The sequence below is a fragment of the Protopterus annectens genome, chromosome 2.part2 (genome assembly GCF_019279795.1).
Source record: "Protopterus annectens isolate FY-2018-M chromosome 2.part2, PAN1.0, whole genome shotgun sequence".
NCBI classification, from domain to species: domain Eukaryota; kingdom Metazoa; phylum Chordata; order Ceratodontiformes; family Protopteridae; genus Protopterus; species Protopterus annectens.
Window position 1 is genome coordinate 1,092,767,428 of NC_056730.1, and position 20,897 is coordinate 1,092,788,324.

Here is a 20,897-nt window from a genome sequence, read left to right on the forward strand (position 1 = left end):
ATGCCAGCAATAAGCCACGGTGGTGCAGCGGTAGCGTTGTTGCCTCACAGCAAGAGGTTCTCCCATTCGATTCTCAGCTGGAGCGTCTTCTGTGTGGAGTCTGCATGTCCTCCCCGCGGTCAAGTAGCGTTCGAAAGACATGCGTAGAATTGGTGTGCCTTCGTTGAAGGTTGAGCGTCGCGCTGGCACCTCGGCATCCGTAAAAAATCTACTGCCAATCATTAGCAGACCGGAGTTCCGCTGTGGTGACTCCTATCCAGGAAAAGCCGAAAGAACAACAACAACACTCTATGGCAGCAAAGCTTATGTTAGTAAAACAGAAGCTAGTGTAGTTGTTTTCCGTCCCGCAGTTTCTCAGTTTATTTTATTTATTTGACATTTGTTGACCAGGAAAATATGACTGGGATAATACTCCATTTTCAGATGTGGCTTGGAAAGAAAGTTGAAATTATTGCAAAACCTAATATACAAGAACATCTTAACTAAGTAAAACTTTCAGCTTCAGTTCATACAGTGTGAACCTGTACATAGATAGTTCAAATATTTGGACAAATATAAGAAGTTGAAAAAGATTATTGTCAATAGTTAAAGTATTCACAAGTTGCAGTACATAGAGAGGCTATTAAACATAGAGTACACTCTTTAGAACAGTGATGGCTAGGTAATATAGAGTAGGCAAAATGGTATTTGTCCTTTATATAACAAATAGATTGTGTTTGGATTGAAGGAATTAATCAGAAGCATGCTTGGGGCTTGAAGGAACGATGGACTAGTTCAACCTGGGGTAGTGCGGGAGCAGAGATAAGTCTTATTTATATAGTCTAATTTGCAGAGGGATCAAATTCTCTTTCTTAGCGACAGAGTATGAGTAGAGACTTTGGCCACAGTATTTGTTGGGCTTATATATGCTGAGAAGATTATGTTCATTAGATCAAAGCAGTTTGTTAGGTTAGAAGGAATCGAGGAATAGGAGTAAAAGCAGAGCAGTTATCAGCTTGTGAATAATGTTGTATATGGAGGTAAGCTGTAATCTAAATGGTGAGGTGGTGTAAACCACTTCAGTGCCTTAAGGCAATACAGTGGTTGTTGCGGTATGTTTGTTGGTGGAAAAGTTTGAAACCTTATAGCACAACTCCAGCTGATTTGTAACTGTAGCCTGAAAGCTGGTTAGGATGGGTGCATCATAGAGATAGGAGAAGGTAGGTAGTGGTAAAACAAATGTCATTTGCTGTGGAAACACGAATGGTATGTAGAGATTCATGTAGCAACAACATTTAGCCATAGGACGGCAATTTCATATGAAGGGAATGAATGAAAAACTGAGTAATCTGATTTTTACTTGAACAAGTCTACTTTTGTAATTCAGTCAAAAAATACCAGCGATAAAATATTATTTTACCTTTGTTTATATTTTTCAGACTATTCCTTCCCTCTCCCAAGGCCCCTTTTAACACTGTGAGAAGCTGGATGATACTGTTTATTTGATCAAAGGAAAGGCTACAAATTTATTTGGTCAAAGGAAAGGTTTTAAATAAATTGAGCTTACCTTTAGAGGTAGGAAAAAGTCATCCAGATCTTTTACTCTACTGGACATCACCTCAGTTCCATGTTACTTGTAAGCAGTTATCTCCAAAATCTATAGCAAGATGGAAAGTTGTTATAGGACCTCTTTAAGAGGCAAGAAACTGCATCTCTACCCTGTTCAGCTTATTTTTCTTATTTCTTAAATTTGCCCTTTTTATTTGATTTTAATAGCTATAGTATGCTATCTTCTCTTGACAGTATTGACTGTAATATACTATACTATTTTGATTCATTCATTTTTTTATAGTTAATGTATTGTCTTGGCTCTGTTTTATGTTACTCTACTTTTGTTCTGTGAATGCCACTGTAGCCTGAGTTATGTCTTCTGCAAATGATCCCTGGATCAGCCTACCTACCCAGTTAACAGGCGAACAAAGTAAATGAATAAACTAAGTGGCTATAATCAACTCTGCATAGAAACAGACAAGTACATCTTTAATTAGTGAGACTTCTTTAAAGAATCGCCTCCCTAAATAGTTAACTTGGGTGACTGATGTCTATGAAAAATTAAAATTTTGGAAACATCTATCAAAGTGTAATACATTTTTGCAGTAGAATGCTTTTCAGTATAAGTTCTTGATTTACGGGGATCTGCAGGTGTATTATCAGTTCATAATTCAAAAAAGTATTGAGAGAATGTGGAACTATCCTTTCTGTTTAAGACAGGGAGAGGATTCCTTGGATTGATTAATATCTGGGTTATATAAACTGCTGTTGCAAAGCAAGGAAGTGGTAAAAGTGAGGTGGTTTGGGAATGAGTCAAACGAACCCTTATAGATTTTTAGATGATAGGAGTTGGACATGTATGTGTTTGCCCCAGATACAAGATCTCATAGGTTTTAATTTTTTTCTTAAAAAATGTCTCCACAAGTACTTTTATGCACCCAAGTGACTAGCTCCTATGTTTCCAGGAATTGGGGCTTAATGGCATAGCTGCACAGCGGGCATCCTGGGAATATTGGTGACATAGATGTGTGTGTGTCTGTATGTGATTGATATATATATATATATATATATATATATATATATATATATATATATATATATATATAATATAGTGTGTGTGTCGTGTGTATATATTTATATATATATATATATATATATATATATATATATATATATATATATATATATATTTGTGTGTGTGTATAATGTATATGTATAATGTGTGTGTGTGTATTACATATACCTATTGGGAATTTAAGGAGTTAGATCCATTGAAAAGGATTTTCTGGGTCTCTGCAGTAATATTGGGGTGGAAGGATCTAAATGAACAGCTATATTATTTAGGTTCTTCAGTTGGGAAATTGAATAAAACATAATCTTGTTGCTCTCAGGTTGAAAATTACTTAAAAGGTAGTAACCCAGAAATGGAGGTAGCCTGTACCCTAACCGTAAATGAAGTGAATCATTTGTGTCTGAAGTATGTGAAATGGGATCAGCAGCTTGAAGAGAAGAATAGAATTAAGCATCTAAGTAAAAGACTAGAACCTATGAAAACATGGTAAGTGAAGTGTAATAGTGTAGTTGCATGGGAGATTAGTCATACCAATAGATGATTGAGGTTTCCCCATGTTCACAGTAATGTTCCACCCTCCATCACCTTTGTGTGCTTTTTTGTTAGTCCTTGTATTATATTTTATGAATTTGCTGAATGTAGGCACTCAACATTATTAAGCCTTCAGTCCTGCACTAGACAGTGTGGTATTTTTATCCTTAAAGAAAAAAGTTCCGTTGAGAATTTGATATCAGAATTTTATGAGCTATGACTGTAGCCTTACACCCTTGTTTTATCTGTGGATATTCTCATGATGGTATGGTGAGCAGGCCATTTCTATGTAACAGGCAAAGTATGATGATTGTACTTCAGCACTGCCTTTCCAAGTTCCCTTTCAGTTGCCTGATAGTACTAGGTGCATAGCAGAACGTGTTGCACACTGACAGTATAACATCCTTACGTACTGTTTGGTTTTAGTAAGGACTACATACTGGAGCTCTATGTTAATGGTATTTCTTTTCATCTACTTCAGTTAGCCCTTGTGGCTTCATTCTCACTGTAGCATGGCACTGACCATAACAAAGGAGCTGTATATCATTACTTTCTTCTGTAAATGGAGTATTGTTTGGCAGAATAGGATGACCTCAGTGGGACCGGAGTACCTGTCCATTTACTTTGAATGCTAGGGACACTTCATCTATCTGTCATAATTACTTCATACTGGTGTATTTTCTTCTTAGTGCTATAGTTGTTTTGCCTTCATTGTCTCTGAATCTTAAGTTAAATACAGTAGCTCAGAAAAAAATTTCTCCATGTATTAGTCACAAAATAGACCATCTGATGTTGTCAATCTTTATTTTATCCTTGACATATGGGTTCGAAACCGACTCTGCCATTACTACAGCCCGTAAGAAACAAAAAACTCTCGAGCTTTAAGTCCTACTCAGAATGCTCCTTTCCAAATTACCTCAGATCTCATTTGCCATTTCCTGTGACAGAAGCATCCCCAATAGCTCTCGAGGTAAGTGGTTTATTTCTCGCTAAATTCCGGTGTTTATATACATTTTTTTCACTTATTAATAATTACTGGTCCTTCAACTATGGGTTATCGGATCCATATCGGATCCGAGATGGCAGCTTCCAACAGCTAAGATCCGAGCTCCAAGCTCCTCCTCTTACCCATAATCCCCTGCTATCCCTTCCTGACCTCAGATCTAGTTTGCCGTGGTTCTCTCAGCAGCTTGATCGAGCTTCCAGGCGTGGTGGTTGTCAAATTTGTGAGAAAAAAATCTCCCTTTTCTTAGTTTTAAACAGATTTTTTTGTGTGTGTGTGATTTAGCATAGTTCCCCAGTAGCATTAACGTTTTCTCTACTTGGTGTTTAGTTAGTTTTTTAGTGTTATTCCCTCCCCCTCGTGTGCGCGTTAGGGTGTGTGGTTTTGGGGCCTAGCAAGTGTGTTGTTTTGTTTTGTAGGTATGGCGGAGGCACCCAAAACATTCTTTTCAAAGTGTACCGAGTGTGGCCATAAGCTGTCCCCAGCGGATGGCCGCACTCGGTGTGTTTTATGCCTTGGGGTTGAACATTTTTCCACCGGCTGCACTATTTGCACAGCATTCAACCCCAGGGCCCTCAAGGACCAGAGGTCGAAGCTGATTCTGGTGGGACTTCTGCCCCCGGACCCGGCTTCGTCCTCCGGTCCCTCCGTGGCACCTGCCGCGGCTGTGGCAGCGCCACCTGCTATTCCCCTTCCCTTGGCTGGGACTCAACCTCCAACCTTGGGCCAGGAGGAGAGGGAAGCTAGAAAGGAGAAACTCCGGGAAAAGCACCACAAGCGGCAGGCCAAAGCTTCTGCATTGGCCCCGCCAGCCAAACAGGTTTCTCCTCCCAGGGCCTCCGAGTCTTCTCCTTCCTGGCTCCGTTCACCCCGCTTTTCGCCGGGGCCGGAGGAGGAGGAGACCCGGTCGCCTTCGAGGTCATCGAGGCGGCACTCCCGGCCCGCCTCGGTGACCTCATCAAGGTCTACCCGGAGTTTGTCCGATACAGACTTGGACAGGATGATGCGTAGGTTCCTCCAGGCCCAGCTGCAGATGGGAGTGCTCCTGCCTCCCCCCCCTCCGGGGGGAGCTCAACCCCCTTTTTCACCCCGATTGCTCCTTCTCCAACCCTCTACCGGGGTTCGGAGTCTTCGGAGCCAGGTAGCGTCGGAGCTGGGGGACTGTCGGCGCCAATAGTATCGGGTACTTCGGCTCCGATGGCACCTTCGAGTCTGTCGGGTCCCTTTTCTTCGGATCCGAGCTCTCGGAGCCGAGAGCTGAGCTTCGGATCTGGAGGTGTCAGTATGGCTTTGACTCCGTCTTGGTCGGAGCATACTGGCCCTTCGGATACGACCGTGTCGGCTCTGATCCGCACGTCGGATCTGAGGTTGGGTCTGCTCTCGGATCCTAGGGAGAGCAGCTCTCCTTCAGTGTTCGATGTCGTGGAGAGGGTTTTGTCGAGGGATTCCAGGCCCCTGGCTTCAGCTATGGCTCCACCCTGCACTCCCTTTCAGACGGGTCCGCCTTCCATCACCCGGCCCCAGGGACAGCCTGCACAGACGTCCCAGATAGTTCCCTTGCTGGAACAGGATGTGGTTGGTGAGGCCTCTTCAGACAGAGTCCCTCACAAATGCAAGTGCAAGAGGAGGCACGTGGACTCCCCTGAGTCCTTGACAGAGGACACAGACTTGGAGGAAGGGGAAGGTTCCCCAGGGTCACCCCCCCAAGACGTCTCCTTCGGAGACATCATGAAGATGCTTCGGATCAGAGGGGGGTGGTCTGCCCCAAAACCTTCCTCCGACAAGTCTGTGTTTCTGGAGGCATTTGAAGCAGGCCTGTCTACCTCTTGGGTGTCCCCTCCCGCTGATCCCCTGGTAGACCTGATTACTATCAGGGCATGGAAGGAACCGGACACTGTGGAGCCCATTTCCAAAGAGGCCGGACAAAATTCTCAGCCCCCCTTCGGACAAGTCATGTTGGAGCAAGGGAGCCCCAGTAGATGCCATGTTGGTGGCAGCCGCCACCAAAAGGGAACTGGCCCGGGAGAGTTCCTCAGTCCATCCTCCAGACAAAGAGTCTGGGACGATGGACTGTCTGGGGAAGTGGGTGTTCGCTTCAGCCACCTTCTCTGTGAGGTCGCTGAATTATATGGCACATGTGATAATGGCTCCAGCGGGATCTTATCAAAGAATACGCTGGGTCACCCCCAGAGTCCATGTCGGTGGAGGACAAGAAAGTGTACTCTACCCGAATGGCAACTCTCAAGTCTATCTCTAGTACATCTATGCGGTTACTGTCCCATGCCACGGAAGGAGCCACTAGAGCTAGCGGAGTGGGCGTCGTCCTACGGTGACAGGCGTGGCTCCGTCATTGTGATTTCGCGGAACCCTTTAAGGCGTTGTTCGCAAATGCCCCGTTTGATGGTTCTGCCCTTTTTGGCAAGACCGTACACGACACACTGGTCCAGAGCGAGAAAGACGGGAAGACGTCTGCCGTCAGAGTTTGCTTCTCTGCTCCCCAGAGGTCCTTCTCCAGGAACCAAAAGGGACAGAAGAAGATGTGGTTCTGGAAGTCTCAACAGTCCCATTTCGCTCCGGACCCCTCATCCTTCAGAGGCAGAGGAGGACAGGGTGGACGCCGCCCTAGAGGCAGAGGGGGCCCGAAGAACTTTGGGTCCAGAGAACCTTTCTCTGATCGGCCCACGCAGCAACCCTGATGGGTTACCCGACTGCTCCACTCTGGAGGTACTCGGGGGGGGGGGCCTTTCTCGAGGCACCTGGCAGCTTGGGAGTCCATTACTACAGATCTCTGGGTGCTTCAGATCATATCCAGAGGCTACAAGATCCCCTTTCTCAATCCCCCTCTCAGTTCCGGAAGCCTCCCCGATGTCCCACCCAATCAAAGGGAGGCGGCAGCTGAGGAAATACTCCGGCTGCTAGAAAAAAGAGCAATCCAGCACGTCCCCTCAGACCAGTCCGGATCAGGCTTTTACTCCAGGTTCTTCTTGGTGCCAAAAAAGACGGGGGACCTAAGACCAATCCTCGACCTGTCCTTCCTAAACCTGTCAGTAGCCAAGGAAAAGTTCCGGATGGTCACCCTTTAATCCATTCTTCCCCTTCTGCAGGAGAATGACTGGATGTGCTCCATAGACCTCAAGGATGCGTACTAGCACATTTTGATGGACAGACGATCCAGGAGGTTTCTCCGCTTCCGGCTGGGAGCCAGCCATTACCAATTCAGGGTCCTTCCCTTCGGTCTCACCACAGCCCCCATGGTGTTCACCAAAGTGTTAACTGTTGTAGCGGCCCACCTGAGACTCCAGGGAATTCAGGTCTTTCCGTACCTGGACGATTGGCTCCTGACCGCCCCCACCAGGCATCTACTATTCACTGCCAGGGATTACTTTCTCCATCTAGCTCCCCGGTTGGGGATCACGATCAACATTGGGAAATCTTCCCTTCTTCCAACTCAAATCCTAGATTTTGTCAGAGCCAGATTGAACACAAACCAGCTGCTAGCCTTCTTGACTTCGGACTGGCTACGAACTCTGAAACTCCATGTACTGGCCCTTCTACAATCCCCAGCTCCCCCTGAGGAATTGGTCCTGAGGGCTCTAGGCTCAATGGCGGCAACCATCAACCTACTACCCATGGCGTGCTTAAACATGAGAGTTCTTCAATGGACTTTTCAAGTCCAGTGGTCCTTCCTGCGACATCCCCTGAGCTTCCCCGTTCCTGTCAGCAGGGTGTGCAGGAAAGCCGTCTTATGGTGGCTCCAGTCTCTAGACCCCCAGAAGGGGCGCCTCTTCTCTGCGTCCCCTCCTCTAGCCACGGAGACCATGGACGCCTCTCGCCTCGGGTGGGGGGGGCACTGCTTGGGAAGGACCGTCCAAGGCACGTGGAACCATTCGGAGACCTCATTGCATATCAGTGTCCTAGAGATGAGAGCGGTGCTTTTGGCGCTGCAAGCACTTCAGAGCCTTCTTCCCTTGGTGACAATTGCGATCCAGACAGATAACATGTCGGTCGTCTGGTATATCAACAAACAAGGGGGAACCAGGTCCTATCCACTTTGTCGGGAGGCCATGAGAGTGTGGGAATGGGCGATGTTCACCAACCGCTTTCTCATAGCGATGCACATTCCGGGACGGTCCAACATCTTGGCAGACAGATTGAGTCGAACCATCCTCTCACCGTACAAGTGGTCTCTGAACCCCAGAGTAGCGAAGCAAATCTTCTCCAAATGGGGTCAACCTCGTTGCGATCTTTTCGCCTCTCCTTCGAATGCAAAGTGCAGCGACTACTTCGCTCTAATTCCCCTACCTGGGGAATCCCCCAGAGACGCTCTGGTGCATGTTTGGCCACCCGGTCTACTTTATGCTTACCCTCCTCTACCCCTGATGCTAAAGTTTTTACAGAAAGCCAGATGGTTGGGGAGCAGAATAATCCTCATTGCCCCATTCTGGCCTCGTCGAGCTTGGTTCCCATATCTATGGTCTCATCTAGTGAATCCCTCATGGATTCTAGATCCCATCCTGGATCTGATCTCTCACCCATGAGGCCTGTCAACCCCGAATCTGGACAACCTCAAGCTCACAGCTTGGCTGATCCAGTTCCACTGATAGCTAGGACTCCCGGTATCTCGTCCCCTGTCAAGGCTATTCTAGTAGCCGCTCACAAGCCATCTACTAGAAGAATTTCTAATAGCAAATGGAAGCGTTTTTCTATTTGGGCAGAGCATCAAAACTTAGATCCCTTTACAGCTCCGTTGCCAGCTGTACTAGATTTTCTGTCAGGATTATTCGACCAAGGTGCTAGCTCTTCTACGGTCAAAGTCTAGTTGGCTGCAATCTCCCATTATCATGTTGGCAGTGATCTCGGCCCTTTGACTTCGTCCAAATTATGTAAGACCTTCCTAAAAGGCACTTTCCTACTAAGACCTCCGGTTAAAGATGCAGTCCCTCCTTGGGATTTAACTCTTGTACTTCAGTCTCTAACAGCTCCTCCCTTTGAGCCTGCAACTTCGGTGGATCTGAAATACTTATCTTGGAAGACAACTTTTCTTGTTGCCATAACTTCGGCCAGAAGGGTCTCAGAGCTTCAAGCCCTTTGCGCCAAGCCACTGTATTTGATTTTTCACAAAGATAGAGTCTCACTCAGGACCAACCCCTCTTTTCTGCCCAAAATTGCTTCGGAGTCTAATATCAACCAATCTATTAATTTACCAGTCTTCTTTCCAAATTATCAGAACTCTCTTAGACGTACATAGGCAGCTAAGATTCTATTTGCACAGGACAGCTGATCACGGGAAATCAGACCAGCTTTTTGTATCCTTTGCTAAATCCTCTTTGGGAAAACCTGCATCAAAAGTCACATTGTCCAGATGGATTTCCCAATGTATTCTTTTGGCATATGAGAGTTCTGGCTGGCCTGCACCTCAAGGAGTCCATGCCCATTCTACTCGATCGATTTCTACCTCTGCTGCTTTTCGATCTAGGGTGTCGTTGGATGACATTTGTTCAGCAGCCACTTGGGCTTCATCTCATACATTTATAAACCATTACAAGTTGGATTTTGTTTCCAGAGGGAGGGCATCCTTTGGCTCTGCAGTGCTCCGGAACATCCTTCCATGAGGACCTCCCAAGAATTCGGTAGCTGGGGACTCTGTCCCATAGGTTGATGGACAAATTAAGTTAGCTACTTCAGATTAAGAAGTTATGTACTCACCATAACGTTCCATCTGAGTAGGTAAACTTCATTTGTCAGCAACCGTCCCTCCCTCCGTCCCCCTAACCTATATGGATGTTCAAAGGACTCCTGCTTTCATGGCGGATTGTCTCTAGGTTAGAGTATGGAGGTGGTTCTTGGTATCATATGGTTTATGTATAAGCAAACTCGATCTGGGGTCAGGAAGGGATACCAGGGGGTTATGGGTAAGGGGGAGGAGCTTGGAGCTTGGATCTTAGCTGTTGGAAGCTGCCGGCTCGGATCCGATATGGATCCAATAAACCCATAGGTTGCTGACAAATGAAGTTTGCCTACTCAGATGGAACGTTATGGTGAGTACATAACTTCTTATTTTTCTTTATAGCCTGCCCATTTTCAAATAGCGTTTCTCTATAACACTTTGGTGTTTTTCCTCATCTACCATTGTTGGTAGTTTTTTTTTTTTTTTTTTTTTTCCCCCCCGCACCTTCGGGTACTCTTTTCTACCATATTTGGTAGCCTATATCTTTGACTCCCCTTTTTTTCTTCCCTTTACAAAAAAAAAAAAAAAAAGTGCGTTATACGTATACCTTTCTATTAGTTACTATTTTCTAAGTATATAGTTTGTGCATCTGTGTGTTAATGTGTACACTTGTTTGGTACGTATCATAGCTGATAATGGAAGAGGCACTTTTAAGAAATGCCTCAAATTTGGTCAAAAACTGCACAATTCTGATGGGAACTCCCTCTGTGTTTACTACCTGTGCCCGATGCACTTACAGGAAGATTGTTCTGTATGCCATAGTTTCAGTCAATGGGCCCTGGTAGAAAGAAAAAAAAAAGCTAATTTTCAAGGGGGTGATAAAATCTGCTTTTGAAGAGGCCATCCCTGGTCATGAGAAAAAAAGTAAAACTGTTTATTCCCATTCCTCATCTTCCTCTTCTTCAAAAGTTGACAAATCCAAGAAAAGTTTCCAGCTTCACCCACAGCTCCGATGACCAAGAGACTTAAAACTTTGGTTCCGTCTGCTAGTATGGAACCTGTATGGACTTTTAAAGGATACTTCGGTAACACTCTCGGTGCTGACAGTTTCTCCCTCACTGGTGCCAAAGTTGTCGGCACAAACCCAAGGCCAGACCATGGAGCCGATAGTCTCAGTGCCATCTGCTATTCTGGTACCGATGTCTAGCACCAACAGAAAGCAGTGAATTTTCATTTCTAGATTGGCCTAGGACCAGATGTTCCCCATCAATTGATCCTTTTGCAGGTCAGTTACCTAGCCCTTTTTTGGAATGTCCAAGATCCCTTTCTACCCAGTCTAGTCATTCCACCAAAAGTCTAACCGAATTGGGTGTGTTGAGATTAGTAGATTAGCTCCTTGTGGCGAAGGAAATTTCAGGTGTGTCCTCTGTTCTAGCCCCTTCTGATGCTGGAACCACCCCTTCTTCAACTCTGACTTGTCTTCTTCCTCTAACCACCTCTGAGGTGTTAGAGATCCTAGCTGTGACCTAACTGGTGTCGACTGTTTCTGTCCCAGCAAGATATCCATCTCTGGTACCAATTCCTACCCTGAGTTTTTCATTTTTTTTTCAGATCTGGAGACTGTTCAGGGTCATGACTACACTGTTGGCTCCAAGGCACAAGACTTTACAATTTTTTGGAGCTGTCTCTTCAACTTGGAGCTTCGGCATATGTTAGCTCGACCCCAGCTTCAGGGGCTGTCTCTTCAGCGCAAGGAGACCATGGTTTTGAGGCAGTCCTTCTCGACGCTGGGCTCTCTTCCCTCTTTGGGGGGGACCAGCTTTTCAGGCCATGGAGAGGGCCCTCTCTACCACGGCATTCAGTTGGTTCCACAGCTGTCAGAGCAGTTTCCAGGTCCTTCCTCTCGTCCACAGCCTGTACCATCTTCAACACCACGACAGTGAGCACTGAAGCTGCAGGAGTCACCTGCTCAGGCTTTATCCTCTGCTGACACCTCTTCAGATCTTACCACTGAAGAGGTTCCTCAGAAGAGGAAGTGTAAGAGGAAACACCTAGATTCCCCAGAGGAATCTGTCACGGAGGACACTGATTACGATGAAGGCGGGGGGGGTTCCCTATGGTCACCCCTGTATGACGTCTTCTTTGGAGACATCCTTGAGATCCCTAAGGTAAGAGATGGCTGGACGTCCCAACAGCTCTCACCAGAGGAATCGGTCTACCCGCAAGCTTTCTGTGCTCAACCATTGACCTATTGTGTAACTTTGTCTGCTGATGAGCTCATTAAGTTAATCTCACATTGGGTGTGGAAGGCTCCTGACACTGTAGAACCTATCCCCAAGAGACCAGACAAAATTCTAATTGCTCCCATGGATAATCGGTTTTGGGCAAAGGGATTGGCAGTAGATGGGTCTATATTGCAACGTCGAACTCACAGGAATTCAAACATTGTGATATCGAACCTAAACGTTCGAAATACGAAAATAGCGAAGCCATGGCACACTGATTTTTTTTCCCAGGGAAAAAAATCTGTGGGCCATTTTCGGGGCTTTGCTATTTCCTCCACTGTGGTGCGATCTCAGAGTTGGCATATTTAAGTGGGGGGGGGGCACAGCCCTCCACTTCAGTTTAAGTTTAACGTGCATTTTTTTTTTGTCACGGAACAGCGATTTTTTTGTCATAATCGGATTTCGAACTTTACGGTTTGATATTGCAACGTTCAAACTCCTGTGAGTTTGACGTAATATAGACCCGTAGATGCCATGGTGGTAGTGGTGGCCACAAAAAAGGAACTGGCAGAGGAAAGTTCCACTATCCATCCTCCTAATAGAGAGTCTCAGGTGATGGATAGGTTTGGCAAATGGGTTTACACTTCATTGGCCTTTGCATTACAGTCTTTGAACTTTGTGGCACACTTCACCAGACTTCAAAGGGATCTGATTAAAGAGTATTCAGATACCCTGGCAGGAGCCATATCTGACAAAGTCCAAGATAAAGTTGCTTCTCAGTTGGCCACCCTAGAGTCCATTTCAAATTCATCCATGAGGCTCATAGAATATGAAAGTGAAGGGATGACTAGAGCACGGGATCAAGCATAGCCATAAGGAGACACGCCTGGATGCGCTTGTGTGAATATGCGGAGCCATTCAAGTCTTCATTGTTAATGCACCCTTTAACAGATCGTCCCTTTTTGGCCCTAAAGTTTGAGAAACTTTGTCCAGGTGTGAAAAGGATGGAAAGACCCTTTCTGCAGTGGGCATATGTTTTTCTACTCCACAATGGTCCTATTTTGGGAACCAGAGGAGCCGGAAAATGTGGTTCAAAAAGTCCCAAGGACCTTTCTAGGACATGTGTGGCAGTGGCTCCCCCAGGGGCAGAGGGGGAAGCTTTAATGGAAGATACTGTCCACATGGCAGAGGTGGCCTGTAAAATCAGGGTTCCAAGGAGACCTTTCCTGGGAAACCCTACCAGCGCTCCTGAAGGAAGGCCTATGGAAGCAGTTTGGGAGCATTTATCCTTGCACCAACATGCCTGGCTTCAGATAACATTGAATGTTTGGGTGCAGAGGATCATAACCAGAGGATACACCGTACCCCCCCCACCAAAATTCCAACAGAATTCCCGACGTTCCACCCAAGTCAGAGGGAAACCAGCATTATTAGAAATTTAAAAACTGCTAGAAAAAAAGAGTCAAGCAAGAGGGTCCTGCCAGACCAGATAGAATAAGGAGTTTATGCAAGATTCTATTTAGTGGCAAAAAAGATGTTACTGGAAACCAGTTTTGGATCCAAGTGTTTTGAACAAGTCTATTCGACAGACGAAATTCCGGATGGTCACGTTTCAGTTTATTCTCCCATTTCTAGGAGAAGAAGATTGGATGTTCTTGATAGATTTCTAGGATGCATATTATCAAATAAAAATGGACAAGCACTCCAAGAGATTTCTCTGCTTCTGGCTGGGAGCCAATAATTATCAGTTCAGAGCTCTCCCCTTTGGCCTCATCACAGCCCCCAGGGGGTTCACCAAATGCATAGCAGTAGTAACAACTCACGTGAGACTGCACTTATTGAGTCTTTCTGTACATAGATGATTGGCTCATTACTGCTCCCACCAGGTATTTTCTAGAACAAGCAACAGACTACCCTCTCCACACCTGCGTCAACCTAGGGATCACTGTAAATTATGAAAAATCGCAACTGACTCCTACCAAAACTTTAGAGTTCATAGGAGCGGTACTAAGTGACCAGTTCTTGCTTAGCTTCCCTCCCTTATCTAAGATTGCAAAAGATCAGGGCCCAAGTGAAGAGAATTGTCAGGAGCAAGAGAGTAACTGCACGACTAGTCTTACAAGCCTTAGGGTTGATGGCAGTGGCCATAACGTTAGTAAGATGTTACATGAGAATTCCTCAGTGGCTTCTAGCATCCCAGTGGTCCATACTCCATCAACCAGTGTCAGATCAGATCTTGATTACCAACCGTTGCAAGAAAGACCTAGCTTGGTGGATTCATTCAGGAGAAATTCTCTTGGACCACCCCTTTGCCTTGTTTCAACCCCAAACCATAGTGACCATGGATGCTTCCCATATGAGGTGGAGGAGCATTATCTGGGCAAGACTGTCCAAGGCACTTGGTCCTGCTTAGAGGCCAACTTGCATATCATTGTTTTGGAGCTGAAGGCAGTGCTTTTAGCATTGCAGCCTTTCAAACTGCTCTCGCCTCAGGAATGATTGCAGTTCAGACAGACAATATGTCAGTAATTTGGTACATCAACAAGCAGGGGGGAAGCGATCCTTACCCCCTTTGTCGAGAAGCTCTCAGAGTTTGGCAGTGAGTGATCTCTTCCAATTGCTTTTTGATAGCATTGCATATTCCGGGGAGCTCCAGTGTGATTGCAGACAAACTGAGCAGATGCGTCCTTCTGCCTCACAAGTGGTGTCTCAATCCCAAAGTGGCGGAAAAGATTTTTTTGCTGATGGGGCATTTGTATCGCCTGAAACAACAAGTGCAGTAGCTACTTTGCCCTGTTCCCCCTTCGGAGGTAGTCACCGAGAGACTCCCTCCAGACTTCTGCATGGCTTTCCCCCAATTCTATTAATTCCTCAATTTCTAAAGAAGGAGATCAGGTTGAAGAGCAAGGTAATCCTCATTGCTCCCTTCTGGCCTCGACAGATTTGGTTCTCCTTCCTCTGGCCTTATCTGATTCAGCGACGGTGAACTCTGGCCCCAAAGTCAGATTTCCTATCCAATCCAGAGGGATTAGTTCACCTGAACCTTCAAACCCTCAAACTCACGGCGTGGTTTCTCCAATTCCATCGATCGCCAGGTATAATAAACTTTCCTCCACAGTTCGTAGGATTATTTTAGCTTCCCATAAGCCTTCCAAAAGGAAACTCTATAAAAGCAAATGGAACAAGTTCTTTTGCTGGGCTTGTGATAATAACAATGAACCCTTCTCTGCGCCTACCAATAGAGTCTTGGCATTTTTAGTTTTGCGTTTTGAAGCAGGGGCATCTTCATCTACTGTCAAAGTGCAACCAGTGGCTATTTCAAAATTTCATATTAGTTTTGAAGAATATATTCATTAGTTTCTCATAAACTTTGCAAAGCATTTTTAAAAGGGACCTTGATGTTATAACCTATGTATAAGGATCCATCTATGCCTTGGGACCTAAACTTGATGTTACAGTCAATAGTGCATTCCCCCTTTTAACCTGCTGCCAATTGCGATTTGATGGGTTTATCTTGAAATACTATATTTCTGGTAGCAATTACCTCTGCCAGAAGGATTTCATAGATTCCAGCTTTATCTTGCAAACCACCATATTTGACATTTCATAAAGATAAGGTTTCCTTGAGAACAAACCCTTCCTTTTTACCAAAAGTGTTTTTGGAAACTAATATCAACCAGGCAATTGATTTACCAGTGTTTTTTCCCAATTTTTCAAACAAGGACAAATACTGTTTGCATTTATTAGATGTTTACAGACAACTGCAGTTCTATCTTCATAGAACAAAAGACATAAGAAAGTCTGACCAGTTTTGTTTTATTTTCAGGTACTAGAATAGGCAAGCCAGTCACCAAGATCACCTTATCTAGATGGCTAAAAGATTGTTTCCTTCATTTATAACAAGAGAAAAGTTGAATTACTGGGGCCTGTTAAAGCACACACTACTAAGACCGTTTCAACAGTTTTTCATTCTAAGGCTTCCACGGACGATATTAAGGCAGCAACAACATGGGCTACCCCACATACCTTTACTACTACTCATTACAAATTGGATTTGATTCTATGGTGCTCAGGAATATTCTTCTGTGAGTCCTCCCAAGATCTAATGTAGCTAGGGACTTTGTCCCATATGTCAAGGATAAAATGAAGATTGACAACATCAATTAAGGTTATGTACTTAGCATAACATTCCATATGTGTTGTCCATCTTCATTTATCCATGACTCCCTACCCCCTTCCTCCTTCCAGTCGGGATTTTTATGGAACGAATAATGGTCCTATTTATGCACTTTTTCATATCTGACACTAGATATGGTCTCTATAATTGGAACTTAAGCTCAAGAATTTATTTGGTTCTCTCAGGCTGTAGTAATGACTGAGTCGGTTCTAATGCTTGGAACCAAACTCGTATGTCAAGGATAAGTGAAGATGTACAACACAGATTACACGTTATGGTAAGTACATAAATTATTTTTAAATCTGCTGTGAGCTTTTAAATCTGTTGCAAATTAAAGCATGCTTATAGCTATTATGATATAACTTAGGATGTCTACTTCATATTCACTTTTGTAAACTTAGCAACGTTGTCTTGCTAGTGAGGGTAATGGAGAGGAATCATTCAGCTTGGTTAAGGGTGGTGTGGGGTTAATATCCAGTTTTGTCAATGGAACTATTCTTATGTCTTGCATAAACTGAATGTTGTTAGTAATTTGTGCAAGATTTTTAACTTGTGATTACTTTTTTGAATCTGCTAAATTAACTATGAATGTAGCATTATGAGAAACACCTTTGTAAAGGACTTGACAGTGCTGTGAGTACGTTAATGTGCGAATAATTTTTTTCATGACTATTTCTTCTGATGCAGCATTAAGCAAAAATTCTGTAGTTTGCAGTACTGGTGCAAATTTATTTTGGTATATTAGTTACATGCTTTCCCCACCAAGTGGTCTAATTGTGTGTCATAAGTGAATGTAGAATGATAAAGACACCTTTGTAAAGCTCTTAAACATTCCTTGAGTGTGTTCTGAGCACATTTTTTTTTTGTGTGATCACCTCTTCTGATTTGCTGTCCAGCTTGCATTCTAAATCTGTGTGCACAAAACAGTTTTACACATGTTCTAATGAGGTAATAGTTGTTCACAATTGTACTTGGTTGTTGTAAGCAACTAACCAGTCATATTTATCATTTATTTGCTTTTAGTAGTAACATCCATTACCTTGTATATATTTCCTGATAGTCGTGCAGAGACACAGCTGTTTAAGTGCTGACTGTTTACTGTTACTCTTTTTTTATAAAAAAGAAAACTCACTGTGATGGCACCGATAGACAAGATCATTGTCATGCTAGTTTTGAGAAAATGTTTGAATTATGTCCATTCATTTTAAAAGGCACTAAACAATTACTATACGTGTATGTTATGAAATGTATATCGTTGAGTTGTTTCCAATATGTAAAAAACTAAAATGTATTTCATTTTTTGTTTTTGTTTTGGTGGGTATATCCCAATACCTCCACAAAGAGTACTGCAGCGTTGTGCTTAGCAAATTTTTCAATGCAGAATCCCCAAGGTGCATGCCCCTGTATGAGCAGGTGCAAAATTGTGTTGCTCAGCTGCATAGCAGCTTCAACTTTTCTTTTTCGTTATTGGTTTCAGGCACTGCTTTGATTTTTCATAGAGGTACCTCATCATTTACTTTTGGGGTTTTACTTTGTAGGACTGCTGCAAGAAGTTGGTATGTGATGGGCTTTGTAAACTCTGCAAAGCCTGAAGCACTCCAGTACAATTCATGGATTTCAAAATTTCTTAGTTTTGTCTGTCTTATTGACATAAATAGTAGTCCGAGATAGTGTTTTGTGTTCCAAGTTCATAAGTAGTATAGCTTCTAAAAAAGTTTCCACAAATTAGAATTTGCAAGTGTGTGATCAGAATTGTTCCTGTGAACCAACATGAGTGAATGCAGCACTCCGTTATGCAGCATGTCATTTGTTTTTGCAATTTTAAGGAAATGGATTTCTCTTACAGGTGGCTTAGATGAAGCCTTGCGAATCATCATCGATACTGCCTGTGAACAGAATATCCCATTCATCTTTGCACTGAATCGTAAATTTCTTGGTCACTGTGTAAAGAAAGCAGTCCCTGTTACTGTGGTGGGAATCTTCAGCTATGATGGTGCCGAGGTGAGTCACTTGCTTTTGGAAGTATGTTAGCTAGTATTGGCTAGTATTGGCCTTGTACTCTGAAGCTTCCTCAAAAATGTACAGTATACATTTATATGTTCACCATGAGGGTTATTGCTTCAACAGTCATAGAAGTGTGTGAGTATTTGCTGAAGGCAGATGACGATCTTTAGACTTATCGATAGTCTGGTATCCTCATTTTGCACAATGAATGCAGTATCTTCCAGAGTTGTTATTGCCTGCAATAGAAGTAAGTAAGTAGTCACCGTGCTGTGCTTTGTTAGTCATTTTTTTGTAGGCCTTGATTTTGTCTGAGTCCATTGCATTAATGTTTTATGATTTAGTATTTTTACTAATGAGATCCTAAAAGTTTACCAACGCTCCCTATAGTAGGCATCAGATTCCTCCAAGAGATTTTGATTTACAGGGTGTTTTTGTTTGGGAGAGAATCACTAGTCTTTTAATTATACACATAATCTTGAGCTTAATAAGAAAACTTTAGCTATAAGAATAAAACAATCATAAGCTTTTTAGAGCATTACAGTTGTTATAACTACCTGTTGTTGTTGCAAGTGAGCTACTAAAACTAGACCTTTTGGCACTGGCTTTCTGGTGCACTTAGATAAATAACTGTGGTACAGATGATCTGGAATAATTTCGCAACCTGTGAACCTTGGATGATTAAGCCTGAGAAGTTGGGAGTGAGTGGCCATTGCTGTATCATCCATACAGGGGTAAGGGAACTGCTGGACTCATTATGCTGGTGGCTTCTTTGGGAAGCTGGGAAAGTATACCAGGTAGCAGTTGATCGACCACAGGCAAATACCTGCCAGACAGTGCTCTGAATTGTACCCAGGGGTGTGATGCATGGTTGGAAGAGTTCATATGCCAAGTAGGCCTTAACAATGCAATCTCATGCTTTGGCAGTTTATTTGGCAAGCAGCCACATAATTATCAAGGACTAAGGACCTATGAAAGAAGACATTATTGCTAGGATAATGGCATCAAGAATGACAGCTAATGTTTAACAGGCACTTGGAAGAAAAAAGTTTAAAAAAAAAAATGAGCATTTGGAGGAAGAAACATCTGTTAAAAAAGAATAAAAGGAAACACAGTCTTCCAGTCTTAGTATCAATGGAACAAAGTTCAGGAGTTTCATAGGAGCAGAAAGCTGCGCCAAAGGGTCAAACATGTTTCAAGTGCAACCTCTGTTTGGCAGTTGATGTGAGTTTTTATTTCTCACTCTATAGACTGGTGTCCACTTACATTACCCTGTTCTTTTGGGCACTTTACTGTCTCATTGGGCATTATGACAGATACAGAACACAGGTTAAAAGTGGGGTCTGATGCTGGAACGATCAGTAATGTGGAAAAGGGAGTCTCATACCCAGGCATCAGCCTTTCAGCTTCTCCTGGAATCTGAGGTTAGTAAAGTGTCTATACTGGCTCTAGAGGCTTCACTGGATGTTCTTCGTGTTTCACTGTTGCAGCCATCACCTGTGGGTTATCCCTGCTGCGGTAGCCTTTGGCCGACCCGAATACCAGAGTCAATGTTTTTCTGCATCAGCTGCTGTCGCTTGCTGACTGACGTCAGGTCATCAATGCTATAAAGCAAGGCAGCCGATGCCATTACATCAGTCTTTCTTGCCATGGAGCCCATAGCAGAAGCAGTTCGCAAGTGTGCCAGTCAGTCGCTACCAGAATTTGAATTACAGCTGAAAACGTCTAAAGCTTAGTTCCGTGTTGGGGATTCTTTTTTCTTGCACTAAACGATGTCAGAAAAAGTTAACAATTGTCTCACCTGTGAAAAGTAGATCCCACACCGAGACTTCCATTCTTACTGTGTCACTTGTTTAGGCCCAGACCACGATGTCCCCCATTCTGTGTCCTCTTTAACGCAAGAACCATTCATCATAGAGCTCTTCTTGTAGCCAGGTATTTTCGTCTTCCGTCTTCGCATTAAGAAATGGCATCCATCGGCCAACAATCCATAGACATTCCAAAAAAACGTAAAGATAAAGACAGAGACAGACCACACAAAGCTAAACCTTCTGACAGCTCTACCGCTAAGCAGGTAGTCAGTTCTCCGGAATTCAGTGAGGTGCATTTATAGCTCCTGATGGCCAATCCGATACATTCACAGGCCTCTACTGAGACCCTTTCGGAGTCCGGTATGCCGCAGAAATCTTCTTTGCCTTCTGAGCCTTTGGTTATCTCTGCCTCGGGTGGGTCCAGTGCCGAGACGCAGGCACCGGCTTTCGAGGAGGTCTTCCGCACTACCGAATCTAGACAAAAAAAGATGTCTCCTCATCCGTCTACCATTTCTCTCAGACCAATGGATACTCTTAGGCCTAGAAGTAAGGCCACTCCTAGAAAATCTACCTCTAGCCACCATCTTACTCCTGCTTCACCACCCCAAGCTCAAATGCTTAAAATGGCGGACGATCTTATCACCCTTATCAGGGGTAGTCAGGCCACAACTTCTAAAAGGAAAAGAGACCTTTCTCCTGAAATACTGACAGAACAGGATTCTGTGGATTCTGATTATTCATATTTTGAAGAGGAACAACAACCTCGGACTGCTTATGAGGATTCAGATGCAGAGGAATCCATTCCTTCTGCCTCCCCACCAGAAGATCTTTCCTTTGGGGAAACCATTCACACCCTCAGGGAGCATTTCCACTGGGAAT

General features: G+C 44.0%; 1 protein-coding gene across 1 annotated transcript in view; it reads left to right on the forward strand.

Annotated features, from left to right (window-relative positions):
- The window catches only part of SECISBP2 (SECIS binding protein 2), a 1,593,758-nt gene that overhangs the window by 1,432,000 nt on the left and 140,861 nt on the right, over window positions 1–20,897 (forward strand). Inside the window, exon 11 of the mRNA XM_044064311.1 lies at window positions 18,053–18,207. Coding sequence (XP_043920246.1) covers window positions 18,053–18,207 — 155 coding nt within the window. The remainder of the gene's footprint in view (window positions 1–18,052; window positions 18,208–20,897) is intronic.